At 40.0% G+C, this 17021-nt stretch overlaps 1 protein-coding gene across 2 annotated transcripts; it reads left to right on the top strand.

The window, feature by feature from the left end:
- Positions 1–462: 462 nt before the first annotated feature.
- Positions 463–16656, top strand: clic4 (chloride intracellular channel 4). 2 transcript variants are annotated; one of them, XM_055038047.1, is made up of 7 exons: positions 1386–1536; positions 1639–1703; positions 11676–11785; positions 13435–13560; positions 14714–14820; positions 15648–15829; positions 16073–16656. In XM_055038047.1, exons 1-7 carry the CDS (start codon positions 1476–1478, stop codon positions 16235–16237), a joined length of 816 nt encoding a protein of 271 aa, XP_054894022.1. In that variant the 5' UTR covers positions 1386–1475; the 3' UTR covers positions 16238–16656. The 2 variants fall into 2 exon arrangements, with proteins under 2 accessions (XP_054894023.1, XP_054894022.1); XM_055038048.1 differs by lacking the exons at positions 1386–1536; positions 1639–1703 and adding an exon at positions 463–1004.
- The last annotated feature ends 365 nt before the right edge of the window (positions 16657–17021 follow it).

Raw genomic sequence — 17021 nt, 5'->3', positions numbered from 1 at the left:
AGTTATTTGCAAAAAAATGAGTACATTTAAAAAATATAAATTTGTATCTTTTTAAAGAGACCACAGAGTTGAGAGGAAGAGAGCTCCAGAGTCTGGAGGTCACTAAAACAGAATGATCTGTTTTTCAGATTAGTCTGGGGGATCATTCAGCAGCAGTCCCTAATGCAGTAGTCTTCAGATACCCTGGTCCTTGTCCACAAATAGCTCTCTATGTCAGTAAAAAGAAGCATTTTGAACAAATTGCATCGTTCTTGGGTGATAAAAAAAACTTGTCAGCAAGGTTTTATTGCTCTAAGGTCAATAAAGATTTTTTTGCTGTTTGTCAAAAGTATACTTGATTGTTGACATGCTTTAAAAAAAAACTTTTCAAAAAGTAATTTAAAGTCAAAATGTCAGGGACATGGGAAATTCCGGACTTTGCTTTTCCCAGGATTTAATGTGATATGAACTATTATGTGGCAAATTAGCTTGCCATACCCATCGTTCCTCTGCAGCCAGCCACCAAGCGGCTCCGAGGGATTTACCATCTTCAGCACAAGCTTCACCTCCCTCCCACATTTCTGAATGACATCACGCTGCTAAGTATTCCCGTTGCTTCTTCCCACCCTGAGCCATCACGGTTCTCCACACAAGACCAGCAGAGATAGCTTCGCGCTTTAACAATAGTTTCGGAGCTACATTAGCTTAGTGGACGTTGAAACAGTTGGTAGACCCCGCTGCCCTTTTTCTCCTTGTTCGCTTTTGTCTGCTTCTAACCGCCGCTCCTCCTCGGAGGGGAAGAAAATATCCACGAGGTTTTGGTGCTAAAATTACCAAAAGAAAGAGGGGAGGAAAAAAAAGAAGTGGTAGGGGGAAAAGAACTGAAGTGATTCGGGCGTGGTAGCAAGGGGGGAAAAAGTCATTTTTGCCCTAAAACTTTAAGAGAAGCAGCCACAATGTCGTTGTCCGTGCCACAGAACGGAGTAAAGGCGGACAACGAACCCGTTATCGAGCTTTTTGTCAAGGTAAGACTGCAGTACGATTCGTACAAGTTTTTTTTATGTATATATATAGCGAAGACTCATTGCTACAGTAATTTCAGGGAGCACTTTGATTATTTAAGTCTCATTAAAGCGTTTGGAAGCAAAAACCTGAATACGTTCAAGTGTTTTTTTGTTGTTTAAACGTTGTAGTTTAGCTCTGTCTCGGTTGGAGGACTTTTTGGCGCTGTGACATGCCGAGTGGTTTTGCCTCTTTAAATTCATATTCATATTGAACAACTGGGACCAGGTGGAGTCTGCAGGGTGCTCGCCAGGGTGGATGTATGTTTTACCCGCAAAGGTGGGGGGATAAATTGGAAACGGGGCGCTAACAAAGGCTCACTGCGGCCAGTCTGGGTTGATCAAATAAACAATGGGAATTGTGCTTTGTGCCATTTTCGTTGTGCTGCGTTTATTCCTGAAAGGTGTTTTAGAGCAGTGAATTGTGTTAATGAAATGTTTTGGATAATGGGCATCAGGCAGCCTGTGACGTTCCCCAGCTTGTTTTTGTTTAAAGGTAGGCTGGTTTTGTTTTAACGCAAATTTGGGAAAATTGTCGTTTTTGTTTGAATGCAGCCTGTCTGATTGAACACGCGTTGTCTATGTTCTTCTATACTAGTTGTTCAGGCCTACTGCGCTGAGGCCAGTTCATGCAGCTCTGCCTCATTAGTGACCATGATGATGGTGAGGACTTGTGAATGGCTGTTTTCTTTCTTTAGCATGTGTTCCTTTCCAGGGCGGGAAAATAGTAAATGGGGGGAGAAAAGGAGGGAGGAAAGGGGGACGTGGGGGTAGTGGGATGTGGTCCTGCATTGGGCAAGAGGTTGTTGGTTGGAGAGCACAAATATTTGGAAGGGATGGACATACCAAAAGGTTTGCAACTTTAGGAGAGGCTAATCAAAACAGAAATGCATCCACCCATCCATTGTATTGCGCTTATTTGAGTTTGGATTGCGGGTTAACAGTTCCCAGCCACCTCCATCACACACTCCGGTTCATTCTGGGGGATTGCTGGCATTCCCGGCTCAGAAAGCATAAGTGCTCTCTTCAGCATCTGTAAAACCTCCAAAGGGAGGTGCCCATAATAATCTTCCAAACGTGCAATGGGAAATATTTAAACTGAAACTTATTATAATGAACTAAGAATATGAGCACAACATGCCATCAAATCCAAACTGACCAGTCTGTGATGCTCATTTCACCTCTTCATTTTATACGTGACTCTTCTCAGATGCTAACTGTGAATGTTTTGCGTTGACCATCCACCAATTCATGTTGCCTTCAAAGGGTTTTCTGTATTTTACTGAAAGGAAAGGTGAGTAAAATGTGACCTAGTAAACAAATACTGGCTATTGAAGTAGGTTTGATGTGGAATCTGACAAATTAGATGCGAATGTGCCTTTAAGCTGCAGTGTTCATGCAAACACTGCAGCTTGGTAAAAGCTGCACTGCAGCTTTTTTCTTCCTTTTTTGTCTGAATGACCAAGCACTTCAGGTTGGAAAAAGCCCAAGCCTTTTTTAAACATCTGCTAGTATGTCAATACTTTTAAGCATTTGTGTTTACCGAGGTGGCAGACATCCATGGCAACATTGAGGAAAAACTGTCTAAAGACAAGTTTGTGTTATTGGAACTAAGCAACAAGCTCAGCCCTCTCTTTATTTATGATTTCACGTCTTGCAGTAGAGGTTGCATCATCCCTTGGTCTCAAAGATTTAGAACTGCGGCCAACTTTTGTCATCTGCCTTTCCCTCTTTGCTCCATGAAGTCCAAACACTTTTTTTCAGTGTGTATCTTTTTTTTGTTGTTGTTTTTGGCGCTGCAGTGGCCCGCATGTATTATTGATGACGTTGTTCTCACTTTGCTGCATCAAACCCAGTAATGGGAGCCAATAGCAGAGACACACAGGCTGCCATAGGCACATCAGTAAGTTCTTAATGCAGTGCGATGTCTTATCTGTCAGATTACTGTGAAATTTCCAAGTTGACTAATAATCTTTCAGAAAAAAGACTCGCCATAAACTATTTATGAACATATTCACTTGCTTTCCTTTTAGAAGAAGCTGACAGCCCCAGATTGGAGATATTTTGATGATCTTGCATGTCTTTCTACCTGCCCTTGTTTATAGCAACAATGTTCACATTGCCATGGCAACATTCCACACCGTTCTCATGATTGCTTGTTTTTATAGCTTCGAATTGCATATGGCTATGATATAATGGCTTTGTTAGTGGGACGGCCCGATGTTGACCTCATCAAAGATTAGATAACATTTTGGTTTCAGTGACATCCTCTTGCTGGACGTTGACTTCCTGTTGCCCGCTTGTCTGTTTCACTTGCCACCTCCACTCATCGAAACGTCAAAGTAGATAACCTTCATCAAGTGTCACTTTGTGTGGCGATAGTCTCCATGTGTTAAATGTAGTATGTGTCTAATGTGGTCCTGTTACAACTATAAAATTCAAATGTTTTGTTTGGCTGTTGTTTTCTTTTTTTGCTGTTCCCCTTTGCCCATCCTTTCAGTTTATGTGGATGGATACGACTTGAATATGGATTCAGAGAAATTACAGGTGTTATTTTCTGACAATATGACTTGTAGTGAAATTGGAATGACACGCTTCCCATTTTTTAATAAAACCATCAATGATTCCCCCCCCATTTATGTGCAATTTTGTCTGTCACATGCAGCATTAATGATATAGATGAAAGTTTGTGATGGGGGCAAAATGTGTATTTAAAAAGAAAAGCTCAAAGGGTACCGTAGGAATATTTTTATCAGTTACTGTTGCTCATTCAGAAACGCTCTCCGCCTCCATCCGACCTGACTGAATGGAAATGAGCAGAATACTGATGAGTCTGGGAAACAGGCAGTCCTTATCTCCGTCTGCACGCCGATACCGTGCCAGGGTCACACATTAGGGTTGCAAAGCCTTCTGCTGCTGCCTCCAGACTTCCAGCCTGCTGCCAGTAAATGTGCTCTAAGAAGTGCTTTTAGGTCTGGATGGCAGAAGAGCCCATCTGTGTTTGTTCGTGTCATCTGGGACGGTCCCATGGGAACCACTGAAGCTGACAACAACATAGCGTGTCTGTTGCCGTCGATGGCGAAGGGGCTCCCAGTTGGGTTTCATTTTATCGTCTCTATTCATGAACCTCATGGTAAACATTAATGCTCACACAATCTCTGTCCTATGAGATTTACTGTGAGACCCGAGGGACAATTGCTCCAGTGGTTGCTCTAGTGGTGTGCTATCTGTTGCAACATGTGACGGTCAGACAGGCCTTGTGAGTTGCCGGTTCATGGAAACACAAAGATCTTCTTCAGTAAGCAAAGTGGCACAGTTCTCTTTACTTCTTATAATGACATCTGAGGCCGAATGGTGTCTTACTGTTCTGTTTTTAGGTATTTTTCACCTCATGCTGAGCAACCATTTTTACTTATTAGTAAATCAATAAAGCAGTTTATTCATCTGTCAGCTTTATGAGTTAGAGGACAAAGATTAATGTCTTGTCTTTCAGGTTAGTCAGAGTTTTGCTGTGTGTTGTTTACGCTTTGTGAATTTGCTTCTGCAGCAGGGCCGTGAGCTGCTGCTTCTGTCTGGTTGACTGAGTCTCTGGCTGCTGGCCTAATCAATCTGCTGGTGTGTTATTACACCAATTTGAACAGGTGCTGCAGAAGCAAGTCCCTTTAATTTCTATTTGACCAAACCTAATTTGTGTCCATGTCCTTAAAAAGACACCTCTTCTTGACCACATCAACAAGCTTAGCTCTGCCTGTGAAATAAGAGCTGGTGTTGTTTGGATACCAACAAAAGAGATTGTCTTAATGTAGGAATAGACAATAGTTGTACAGTATCTATACAGTTTAGCTGTATTGTACTAACAGTATTTGGTTCTACCATTCTCTGTTTACCATTTGATGTACGATGCAGCCAGTTTGATGAATGAGTTTTGTCAAGATTTTTCATAAACTTTTCAAACATATACGAATAAAAATGAAGTCAAACCATACTCAATTTTGAAGCTTTAAGTTTAAAACTTACTTTCATCTTTTTACATTTCAATGACTAATTTGAGGATGAGTGGGTCTGTCCAAGTCACTCAGGGCTTAAGGAAATAAATGTGGCCTCTTCATTTCTGTTCAGAACTTGTCGGCAGTTTTTGTTGGCTTTTAGCTGAACCCTGTTTTCACTTTCTAATCCCTAACAAGAAACGCACACAGACGCAACAACTCACTGTTTTGTTGTAGGTAAAGTGTAATAATGTTAGACTTGGATATGGCTGACTTGTTAGTTTGGCCTTGGTAGAAAAAAAATCCATTTCATTTATTTTATACAGAGCTGCTCTTTGCTTATTTTGTTGCGTATCGCTGGGAAAATTTCATCATCCTTGTCACACGACATAAAAATTGGTACATGGCACGCAATAAAGAATATTTTAATTAGGTGGTAATAAGGTGCTGTTGGTGGATTTTCCTGCCTCCTATATTGCATCTCGTGCCATGAGATCCCATTACACCCTTAGTTATTACTTTATGGCCGTTTCCTGTGGTAGTAAAACACAAAGAGAAAAACTTAGTAGAAAGGTTATTCAGCTAAAGAGAATGTTGATTGTAACCACACACATGTGAAAGAGAAGCAAAAATGACCAAGACGCAAACTTTTAGCCTGCATTTTTATAAGTCCAACATCTGGAGATAAAACATTCAGGATTAGAGCATTCTCGTGAAATAATAAACTTAATCTGAGAGTAACGTGAGGTGTTTTCTTGCTACATATTTAGAATTCATCTGCTGAAAAGAAATGGGGTTAAAAAAAGAATTCATATTTGGGTGTGTCTGTGGTGTTTCTTTTTTTCAAGCAAAGAATGTTGATCATATATACAAGTAACTTAAGACTGAAGATATGCTCTTTTGTGTTTAATGTGATGTGTGCTAACCTGAACACATATTCAATCTGTCATTTTTATGAAGCTTTTCAATTTTCACTTCTACAAGATTATTTTTTTAAATGGAAGTTATCTTTATTAAAGAAAACATTCATACCTTTGAGACCTTTTGAAATAAAGTATTTTCATAGTGTATGGAAATTAAAAATACAACACTAGTTGACAGCAAAGGGTAGTAAAATGCATGAAAATAGTCTATGTACTGACATTCAAACTTGCAGACTGGAGCATGAGCGGTTGCTTTGCATATTTGATTATTTATAGTGTTATAGGGAAAAGGAAGATGTAGCAGACAACCTGGGAGGCAAATCTTTGGCACATCCGTTTGGCCTCTGTCTGTTCAGCAAGGCTGATAAAACCAGAGTTTCTGTGGCATTGATCAGCAGGCTTGCACTGGAATAAGGTTACCAGCTATAAAGGCGAAACATTTACCTCCTGTTTTACCTTAATCTTCCCTTCATTTCTGCTCAGAGACTTTTTTTAGTCTTCAGGGTCAAAGTTTCCACAAAATTTAATGGTTTTCATGGACTAATCCAGCACAGTAGTCAAACAACTGACTGGAAGGTTCTGAGTTTTCCAGAGTGACGGCAGCCTGAGTCAGAGCCAGACTAAAGATGTGTTGGTGTTCCCATATTCCAGCTGAAAATGACTCCTGTGTACACTCATCTTTCTGACTGTGGTCAGGACTCATTACCCACCCAGTCCAGTCTGAGTCATTCGCTCATAAGGCCAAACCTCACTTTTTTACCCTTAAGGAATTATTTTTTTTGGCTTTTTTGTCTTTAATGTCTTGAAAAAGTAGGCATAGCCCTTAAACGCTTTCAGATTTTCTTACACTGTAATCAGAAACTTCGATGTATTTCATACATAGATGTAGTCAGTGAAAATTAGAATGGTATTCTTATGTGGACCAAGTTTTAGGTAACAAATCTGAAATGTATTTAACTTTCTGTTATTAAAATAATTAAAAATAAAAATATCTACAGCACAGGATGTGTGATCTTAACATTACGTTATGTAGATGTATCATACAATCCCAGCTTCACAAAGTATGAAAACATTCAGAGATGTGCATAATTTTGCAATGCGCTGAATGATTATAAAATATAGCTCATGAGTAATTATTACACTTAGTTTTTTTTTTCTATCTATAAAGTGAACAAAATTCCAGTACAAGTTCTGTAATTATGTCAGAGTCGTTCATTTCATATGTAGTCATGGGTTTATTTTAGTCACCCACCAACTCTGGAGACTTTTCCAGAAAGCCTGGAGAGCCATTGCCCTTCGGGTTTCCATGGCTGCATTCTTCCGTCAGGACGGAAGCTGTGGCACTCGTTACATCGTCAGTTCCTTATTCGGTCAAGTGCAGCTTGAACCTTCAGAGCAGTCCAACCAATTTAGAAAAAGAAGTGTGTCGGGGAGGGGAGCTGCACAGGCCGCCACGTTACTAAAATTAGCTTTCTATACCAGAGGGTGAGCGGACTGTGCCCTGCTTGAACAGGATTCATTATTGTGGAATATTGTCGCGTCACTGATCTAGAAACGGAATGTCGAGCTTGTATTTTATGCTTGTAAAATGTTATGGGTTTGGACTTGGTGCCTGGGAGTGCATTCCCAGCCACATCCTGAGTACTCTTGTGTGGCCTCACTGTCCGGGTCATCATCTCCTAAATACATCACTCACACCCTCCACTGCAATGGTGTGTGTGTGTTTGGAATCTGTTGATTTTTCTCTCTGCTGTTTGCAAAAGTCAGCTGATGCTTACTTTCTGTTGCAGATATATATATATATTTTCCAAGTGACTTAAATACGTGTGCAGCTGCTGGACATTTCTAATACTGGGGAAAATGAGTGCAGTCGTCACTTGTAAATGTTTCTACATGCTTTAAGAAATCAATTGAATTAATTGGAAATAGAACTGAAACGAGCGTGATGAATTGATTATTGAAATAATCAGGAACTAATTTAGTAACTGATTAGTCATTAACTGGAGCATACAGACTGAAAAAGCCAATTTACTTAAAAACACACACACACACAGCAACAGTTAACGCAAAACTGTTCAAAAAACATACATTTAAGAAAAAAAACATTTAACTACTTATCTTATCTTCTGTGAACTCCTCGAGTGGCATAGTTTTAGCCTTACCCAGTTCAAATTCTGTAAAAAAATCTTCTAGTAAGCACCGATAGCTATCCAATTATTTATCAGTTAATCCAAAACATAATCAACAGATCAGATCAATACTGTATTGATGTCAAGTCCAACAGAAAGGGCTGAGCTTTTCATATATTGATGTTAGGATTTTTTGAGCTGCAGAAATGTACACTAAATTAATGCTATTCATGCATTTTAGGCACTCAAATGCCCATATAAAGCAGCACTGTATGTATTTATCTACATCTTTAATGTATTTCTAATATCGCAAAACAAGTAAAAAATCTGTATTTTTTTTTTCTCTTTTTTTTCTTGAATAATCATCAGAATAGCAGCCCTATTTGGAAAAGCTACACCTTAGCCAATTCATGTGCTTTGCCTTTTATGGGTATATAACTTGTTCATGTGCATGAGTTTTATTTATTGTTTTTTTTTCTCCCTCTTACTAAAATATGACCTAAAACTTGACAAACAAGCTGTGCTTTGTGCTGGTGTGTTACAGAAGTCTCTCCAGAAGCCTTCTCCTAAATGTCAAACTCTGGAAAGTATTAGTAGGATGAAGGCGGACACTGTTTACAAGGCTTCCCAAACCTCTTCTCGGCTCTGAATTTTCACCTTTTCATGGCAACACTGAGGACAATATCATTCTGCTGTTCTGTATAGTGAAATGCTTCTCTCCCAGCATCACCTCCTAAACTGAGGAAAGCATCCTGGTTGGGGGGGTGTGACAGGACATTTCTGGAATAGTTTCTCCCTTTTTTCCAAATGCCCCGCCCCCCTCCCCCTAACTCCACAGAGGGGCCCAGGATGAGGGGAGAAGGGATTAAAAAGGAAAAGGACGAGGAAGAAGAGGGCTGTAAGCCAAAGAGGACATTGCTTGTAGAGCTTGCTATCTAACCTCTTCCTTTCATTCCCACTTAAAGCATCCATTACCTCTCACACTCCATATTTATCAAAACATTTGATCCTTACTTTCCTCCTGACTTCCTGTAACGTCTCTGGCTCTCGTCATGCTGCCGATCTCTCCTGGCAGAGAACTGCTGTCTGCCACTGCTCTGAGAACAAGGAAGAAAACAGTGTAGTTTCTTTCTCAGGCCTGTGGTGCCCTCTTTCTTGATCAGTGACTCATATGAAGTCTTATTTTAAAGCAGCTCTGTACCTTGAATTACAGTGAACCCTCTTTTGATTTACAAATTCCATTTTGTCATGTGCTTTGCATGTTATCACTGCTGACAGACAGCGTGCTTCAGACAGCTCACCTGCGTAATTCTGCCTGTGCATGGTGGAAGCTCTTCTTTCCATGTCATATGTTCCAGCCATTGCTATGGGAACAGTTGCTGTGTGGTGTTTCCGCCCTTGATCTAGACCTGAAAGCTTCTCTGTAGGCGCTGCGCTGGGAGATAATCATCCCGCTGATGTCCTTCTGATCCTAACGCAGCTCTGACTGCCCGGAGGCCGTAGCTTTATTCCGGAGCTGATCATGCAAACACTCGAGGGGAATTTCATTTACCAAATAATGGCTGTGGGATTTAATCCCAGTGTTTCAGATATTGAATTCAAAAAGAGAAAGGGAGAGGACAGCCACTGTACAATGGGAGCCAGCAGACAGATCAAACAGAGCCATCCCACAGGGCGTCATACAGACGACAACAGCAGCAAGTCTGTCCACATGAGCAAAAAAAAAATGCTGGGTTTGGTTGGAACAAAGTCCTCTATTGTGCACAGATCAGACCTGTATCTCTGATAGGAAAGTGTTTATCTAAGATGTCAACTGATTTTAATCAGTCACAATACTCGCTCCAAATCTGTCTTATAGTAACTATGAGTCTTATCTTTCTGCCCACTTTGCCTGATCTTTTCCATTTCTTAAAGACGTGAAGCCGCCTTAAGGAGAACTGCAGAGACAGAGAGAGAGAGAAAGGAATGCAGAGTTCTGCAGCGCTACCGTAATGAATATATTCCAGAGCATCAGCATTCAAATGACCTCAGCTTGTGCTCTGCAGACCTGATGGACAGTTACAGAACTGCATGACATGCACAAAATAAATATGGAACTTTCACCTTTGTGTTGTTCAACTTTGAAAATAGGACGTTATTCATTTTATCCATTTTAAAAAAGATATTTTCTAAATTGGTTAAAGAAAAGAGTGAAGCCATGTTGTACTTGGTTCTGCAGGATTTACTTTATTGGTTTGGCCTGATTTGGAGGTGTTGGGGCTGTGGCTCAGATGAGACCTTCAGTAAGATCAGGTTGCCCTATAGCACTCCCAGCTTGTCAGCATTGTTGAGTCTGGTGCCTTATGCTCCTCTCCACAATGATTCCTGTGATGTTTAAATCAAAGAAATGTTTTTGTCGAACAAGAATAGTGATGAGATGATCATTAATCCAGGTGTTGGTACATTCGGCAGTGCGAGTCCTGCTGTAAAAGAGCATTTATTTTTGTGTTGTGGATACAGAAAAGCTTCCAAGTGCTTATTAAGACTCATCTTTCTTGATTTCCAAGTGAAATGCTCAATTTACATTCATCTGAACAGAGTTTGAACCGCCAAGCAAGAACTGGATCCTTTTTCTCCTCAGATCATGTAAGATGGTTCTGATGAGGCCTCTGGTCCAGGGGGGGCTTAACATGTGACCGGTCAAGCCCATGTCCAACATAAAACTCTCTGCAGTCAGTTCTTTTGAAAAACTGACTGCTAATAAATGGATCTTTTCCCACCACTTTTCTTCCTTCCACTTAACTTTCCATTGACATGGTTGAATACAGCATTCTGAAAAGAGTAATGATGGTGTGCTGCTTACGCTCTTTGTAGAAAGTCATCAGACTTCCTCATGAACATTTAGGCTCGCATGACCGTATTATAAACCTTTTTCAGATTAGATTTTTTCTTTTTAAGGTTTGTCTATTTGTGATGATTGTTTGGTGTGAAGGAGAAAAAACAAATCACTGCTTTTGACGTTTCTCTTTTATAGGGCGGATCATTTATTTCAAAGAAAACAAACTCTTTGTGTCTGGCTAGCTTTGATTTTCTCAAGCCCCCGGTTTGTTTTGATCTCGTTGTTAAACAGTATTCATCAGACTGGAAGAGTTTGTTTCGTTTAATCCCCCGGCTCAGCTTGTTTGTGCAGGCTGACTTAAGAAAAAAAACGTCTTGTTCTTAAGTTTTCCATTACTCTGAAGTGTTTTTGCAGATTGATGAAGAGGAAAATGTGCTGAAGTCTTTAGGACTTAAGAGTCGGTGTCGAGCGTTTCACTCCTACTTATCTTTTTTGAGGCGGAGAGCCAGAAAGAATCATTGTCTGAAACAGACCCTCACTTGGGGACTGAAGTGAAAAGCTGTGAACTTTGAAAAGGTTGTGTAACAGAGATATACTTGTTGAATTATTGCAGCTCTAAAATGCAAGCTAAATGAATTCAGAGATGTTTAGAACTTAACTGTTGGGGTTTCCAGATTAAATGTGGGTTGTTTTTTTACCCATTTTGTTCTCTTCTTTCTAAAGAAATGTATGTGAATTTGGCTATTCTGTTTTTCTAACTCTCACTATGTTTGTTGAAGGCGGGAAGCGACGGCGAGAGCATCGGAAACTGCCCCTTCTCTCAGAGGCTCTTCATGATACTCTGGCTTAAAGGAGTCGTCTTTAACGTCACCACAGTGGATCTGAAAAGGTGAGGCCTGCTTGTTTTTAAACCTTGCTTCATTTCAGACAAAATGCGTTCTTCCGTATTTTTGATTTCTTCCTGGGTGGAGCTGTGCTATAGCCCTTTGATCCAACTCCACCCTTTAACACGCTCGCTGCTTCCTCACCCCTTGTTTGGTTTTCCCATGACCCCTTCCCAAGCTGTAGAAAATGAGAGAAAAATAAACATATAGGCTCGAGAGAAGCTATTTAAGGCTGCTTGACTCGACTCCCTTCCTGTTTGGTGTGGAAAATGTTTTCCAACCACTTGGATAAGAAAACTGTGATCTTCTGAATATTTCTTTAGTTTTGCCTCTCAGCTTCAGGAACATACTTTTTCCAGGATTCTGATTATCTTCACCTCTGCTCAGGGTTATAATGGATGATTTATGTCTTTACACATTTTTCTACTTTATTTTGAAACATTGTTTGCTTATATGGCAATAGAAATATGACTGAGCTTCCCCCCCAAAAAAAATGTAACTTTGAGTCACTTTCCTCTTGGTTCCTAAACAATTCTCTTAATTTTTCCATCCATCCCTACATCTATCCGTCTATTCAGATTGTTAATTCATTCCTCCACCTTTCCATTAATTTATTCTTCCATTCATCCACTGTTTTATTATTAATATAATTTAACTCAAAAGTTCAACCAAAACTTCTGGAATTTGAATCTTCAAAAGTGCACCAGAAGTTAAAGCCATGCCTGTTTGGCTAGTTGTAAGGCTTTTCTCACACGCCTGCACATTCACAATTAGTATGAAGGTTTATATATATTTGCATATATTTCCCTTTGTGGCTCCTGCAGGGATGCTATAAAATCCAGCTGTGTAGAGCAGTGGCTGTTGCTCACTATTTTTGTACCTTCTTCACCCCTTTCATCCAGTTGTAATTCTTTCTTGTTGCTATACTTTTTGTTTTTAGAATGAATAACTCATAGACGTGCCTTTTCTTTTTTTTGTCTTTTGGAGCCTTTAGCGCTAACATAAAATGCATGTTTTTGTTTATGGTGGTTTTTTGGTAGAATTTAACCAGTAGTGGAGGCCATGTTGAAGTTGTTTCCCTGGAAAAACATTTTTTGCATTTATTAAAAACAATTTTTTGGAATTTCTTAGTCTTCTGATTGGTCAACATGTTTTTGCTCTCCTGGACTGTGAGGGCACCTCTTTACCCGCTCCTCGGTGATATCACTTGGTGACTGTACCACACCCCATTAACATGCCAAAGAGTTGAGGTCATTTCCCCTTTTTTCTTTGCCCTTAAATGGTTTTTCTCAAACTGCAGCCACCATCATCACAATGAAAACATTGAGGATCTGTGGACATTTGTTTTTGTAGGCTGTTGTGTTTCGTGTTGCTTTTCTAGCAAGAGGATTTAACAGGCTGTTTGTGTTTGACCACTCACTTGTGTTCACACTCCTCATTCAGCACATGTTCATTTCTGTTTGTGTCTCAGCCTCATCTGCCTGCCATCTGGTACAGAATGTGCTGGCTGCGAAGGCCGCAGAATGGAGGACACACACAAGTGCACAACACTCGGTTGGAGAGATAGCAGCTGGAGCTGCAGTGGGAGAAATGCCTGGACGGCTTGGTTTAAAAAAAACAGCTTTGACTGAATCGAATGGTCTTGTTTTCACAGGAAGCCCGCAGACCTCCAGAACCTGGCTCCCGGCACGCACCCGCCCTTCATCACGTTTAATGGCGAGGTAAAAACTGATGTCAACAAGATTGAGGAGTTCCTGGAGGACGTTCTCAGCCCACCCAAGTGAGTCCTTTCTCACCCATATTATAATAGCACACCACACCTATGCACCAAATGTAACTCATTACAGTCAAAACACTGAGCATAAAATGGGAGTGGAGGCCTCAACTTAAGTCATTTAGAGAATTATACCACAACGCATCTAGAAAAAAAGGAAGTTGCACCAGTGGTGTCCAAATGTTTTAGCATCAACTATAAGTTAACCTTGAAGTATTTTATCAAAACAAATTTATATGTAGGAAATGTGAATCACTTCATGTCCAAAAGGATTTTTGAATGTTTGCCTTTTATTTAGAAAAGAGGTAACAATTTTGCAAATTATTTTGGGCTCGATTTGAAGAAAAAGTCTCTTTTTCAGCAATAAGAATGGAGTTTGGGTCACTATTTATTTGAGAGTGCTCACTGGATTAAGTTTAATGAATGAATTGGAAGCAAATTTTGGTGTACCAGTCCGTTTTTGAGTGAAAGCCCCTAGATAGATTTTATGTAATACACAAAATAGCCCATAATTGTGAACTAAAGATAAAGCTGTACATGTTTTAAAACATAACTTACTGTAAAATCACAACTTCCCTGAGGCTGTATATTTATCTGCTTTTTTATAGACACAAGTGTTTGACCATTCGTCTTTACAAAAAAAGAATCTCAGTCAGTTGTGTGAAGTGTGGGTGTGTTTGACCAGTATTTCTCAAGTCTGGTCACTGATTCTCTACTGGATTTAAGATTAGATTTCAAGGGAGCCATTTCAACACATGGATCTGCTTTAGTCTATATCGTTATATATTTTGATCTGGTTACATGCTGAGGTTTGTCTTGTTGTGTGATGAACCTACATTTATGAAGTCTTTCTCAGCTTTTCTCCTTAGTTGCTTTGTGTTTAGCTGCATCCATCTGGCCGGTTAACACTGAAGAAAAGCATAAACCACCTTAATTTCACCTGGATGGTGTGCAGTTAATTTTATGCTCTAGATGGATACATTACTTTTAGATTATCAATTACATTGACTTACTCTTGATTTTAGGGTTTTTTTGGGCAACTGAAGATTGTTTCTTTGCCATGTCTGATGTGATTGCTATAATGACAAAAATATTCTCCTTTCTCCTTTGGTAAAGCACAGACTTTGTTTTATATGCTATTATTTAAATTTTTTTTTAGATTCATCAAGCTTGGTGCCAAACACCCTGAGTCTAACACAGCCGGCATGGACATCTTCGCCAAGTTTTCTGCCTACATCAAGAACTCCAAGCCAGACGCAAACGAGGGTAAATGACCTGCGTTTGTCTTTCACACTTGCATTCTCACACAGGTGTGTAAGATTAACTGCATCATGGATACCTTTCAGCTGTGAAGGGAGAGCTGTCTGGTCGCTAGGCAACCTTTGTAGCCCTGCCCTGATTGGCGGATTCTGCCCTGATTCGGGAACACAGCTCTTTTGTTCTGCTGCCTCCTCTCGTGTCGCTCCTCATCTCACCTGGAGCTTTCCAGAAAAAACCTCTCAGCAGCCAGTGCTCACAGTCTGCTACTCCCTGTTATCCTACCTTAACCCTGCAAAGTAAAGCATCTCTCAGTGAGTCTACAGATTAGAATATCAAGTCTTTTAAGGGTTGCTTAATCTAGGTTAGGTTTCTGATTACGAATCTTTATGGAGAAGTCCATATCTCGCTTCAGCTCCCTGTGCTCCGCCTTGGGAAAATATTGATCCATAGTGAGTTTAGACGAGGACCACGGCTGTGTCAACAGTGAGAGGCTGAATCTCATAGTTCACTGATAAGCGCTCTAAAACATAGCAGCTGTTGAACCCCCGAAGCTTTCATTCCCTCAAATTCATCACATTTTTTCTAACAATAAAATCTCTTAAACAAACACAGATGATAAAATGTGTTTTGTGTAGGATTTGCCTTCCATCCTAATGGAATGCAGAATATTGGTAAAAGAAATTTCTAATCAAAACTACATATGATAAAAAACAACTTTTTAGTTAATGTACATGTTGTATGTTACTTGATAAATGCTGCCCTCGTGTGGTTGAAAAGTATACAGCCTCAGCAGCTGCAGTGAAATGATCTCCGTTTCCTGTCGCTGTGTTCAGCTCTGGAACGTGGGCTGCTAAAGACATTGCAGAAGCTGGACGACTACCTTCGCTCCCCGCTGCCCGATGAGATCGACCACAACAGCATCGAGGACATCAAGTTCTCCAGCCGCAAGTTCCTGGACGGGGATGAAATGACCCTGGCGGACTGCAACCTGCTGCCCAAACTGCACATAGTTAAGGTAAACATTGATGGCTTAAGCAAGTTCAAGTCATATTGGATGAATTTAGCTGAACCTGCAAAATTGTATATCACAACTTTTGTATATCACAACTTTTAAGTTTAAACGGACTGTGATGGAGGGTTTTTAGAGGGTATGAAGACTAAAAATACCCCTAGACATTTGCATCTTCATCTCAGTTGCCTGCAGTTCTTTGTTGCATGTGGCAGATTATTCTAGAGAACTTTGAACTTTCTCTTTTAGGTTGTGACTAAGAAGTACAGAGGCTTCGACATTCCCAAAGAGATGACGTCGATCTGGAAGTACCTGAATAACGCCTACACACGTGAAGAGTTCACCAACACCTGCCCCAGTGACAAGGAGATAGAGATCGCCTATGGAGATGTAGCCAAGAGGCTGGTCAAATAAACCTCTCTTCACAGCCCACATTCCCTACTGAAATCCCAACCCACTCCCCGCCCCACTCCCCCGTCCTCTCTCACTGCCCCACACCTCCCACTCCTCAGCATTTGGACTGATGTGCCTCATTTATGAGAAAGAAGAAAAAAAAAACTCTGGACTTCGTTTCCTTTTCTGCTCATCCTATTGTTTCCCCCTCTTGTCTTATGAAGGTCTCTCTTAGTTGAATCAGCAGAGGTCACCCTTGTTCCACATTGATCATTTAATCGCTTTTGTTCTTCTCTCACTGTTGTATGTGTGACACGTAGCAGGGCTTATCAATGTTCAGAGTTAGATAAGTGACCTTTCAGTTGACTTCATCTCTGCCAGGAGGGGAAATGTCACAAGCCTTTGTTTCTGGAAGATTAAATTAGATTCTTCTTTTTCTTCTTGGATTGTAACTGAAAACTTTGTTTTTTTCCTTTCATTTCCGGCTGATTCAGAGATTTTGTGAACAGTGTTGAAGCTCCAGTGTTTCTGCCTACAGTATTTAACAGGGTTAAACTAGAAGCTGAAAATAATACAAACCGGAATGCAGATATGCTTCGTTATAAAAAAAACTAATTGTAACAGATTGGCAAACATACTTTGATATATATAAATATATATATATATATATATATATATATATATATATATATATTATATATATATATATATATATATATATATATATATATAATTTTTTTTTTCCCTTATTGCCTAAAATGCTTGGGGAAGAGTAGCTCAGCTCAGAATTGTAGGAAATGTCTCA

This window comes from Poeciliopsis prolifica, unplaced genomic scaffold, assembly GCF_027474105.1.
Source record: "Poeciliopsis prolifica strain line A6 unplaced genomic scaffold, Auburn_PproV2 SCAFFOLD013, whole genome shotgun sequence".
Classification (NCBI taxonomy): Eukaryota; Metazoa; Chordata; class Actinopteri; order Cyprinodontiformes; family Poeciliidae; genus Poeciliopsis; species Poeciliopsis prolifica.
The sequence above is the reverse complement of the archived record's forward strand: the minus strand, read 5'-3'. Positions and strand labels throughout refer to the sequence as shown.

Coding starts and splice junctions, on each gene's coding strand:
- clic4 (XM_055038047.1), top strand. CDS start 1,476: ATGTTTTGGATAATGGGCATCAGGCAGCCTGTGACGTTCCCCAGCTTG. Junction 1,537..1,638: donor CAGCTTGTTTTTGTTTAAAG/GTAGGCTGGTTT, acceptor CTTCTATACTAG/TTGTTCAGGCCTACTGCGCT. Junction 1,704..11,675: donor CATTAGTGACCATGATGATG/GTGAGGACTTGT, acceptor TGTTTGTTGAAG/GCGGGAAGCGACGGCGAGAG.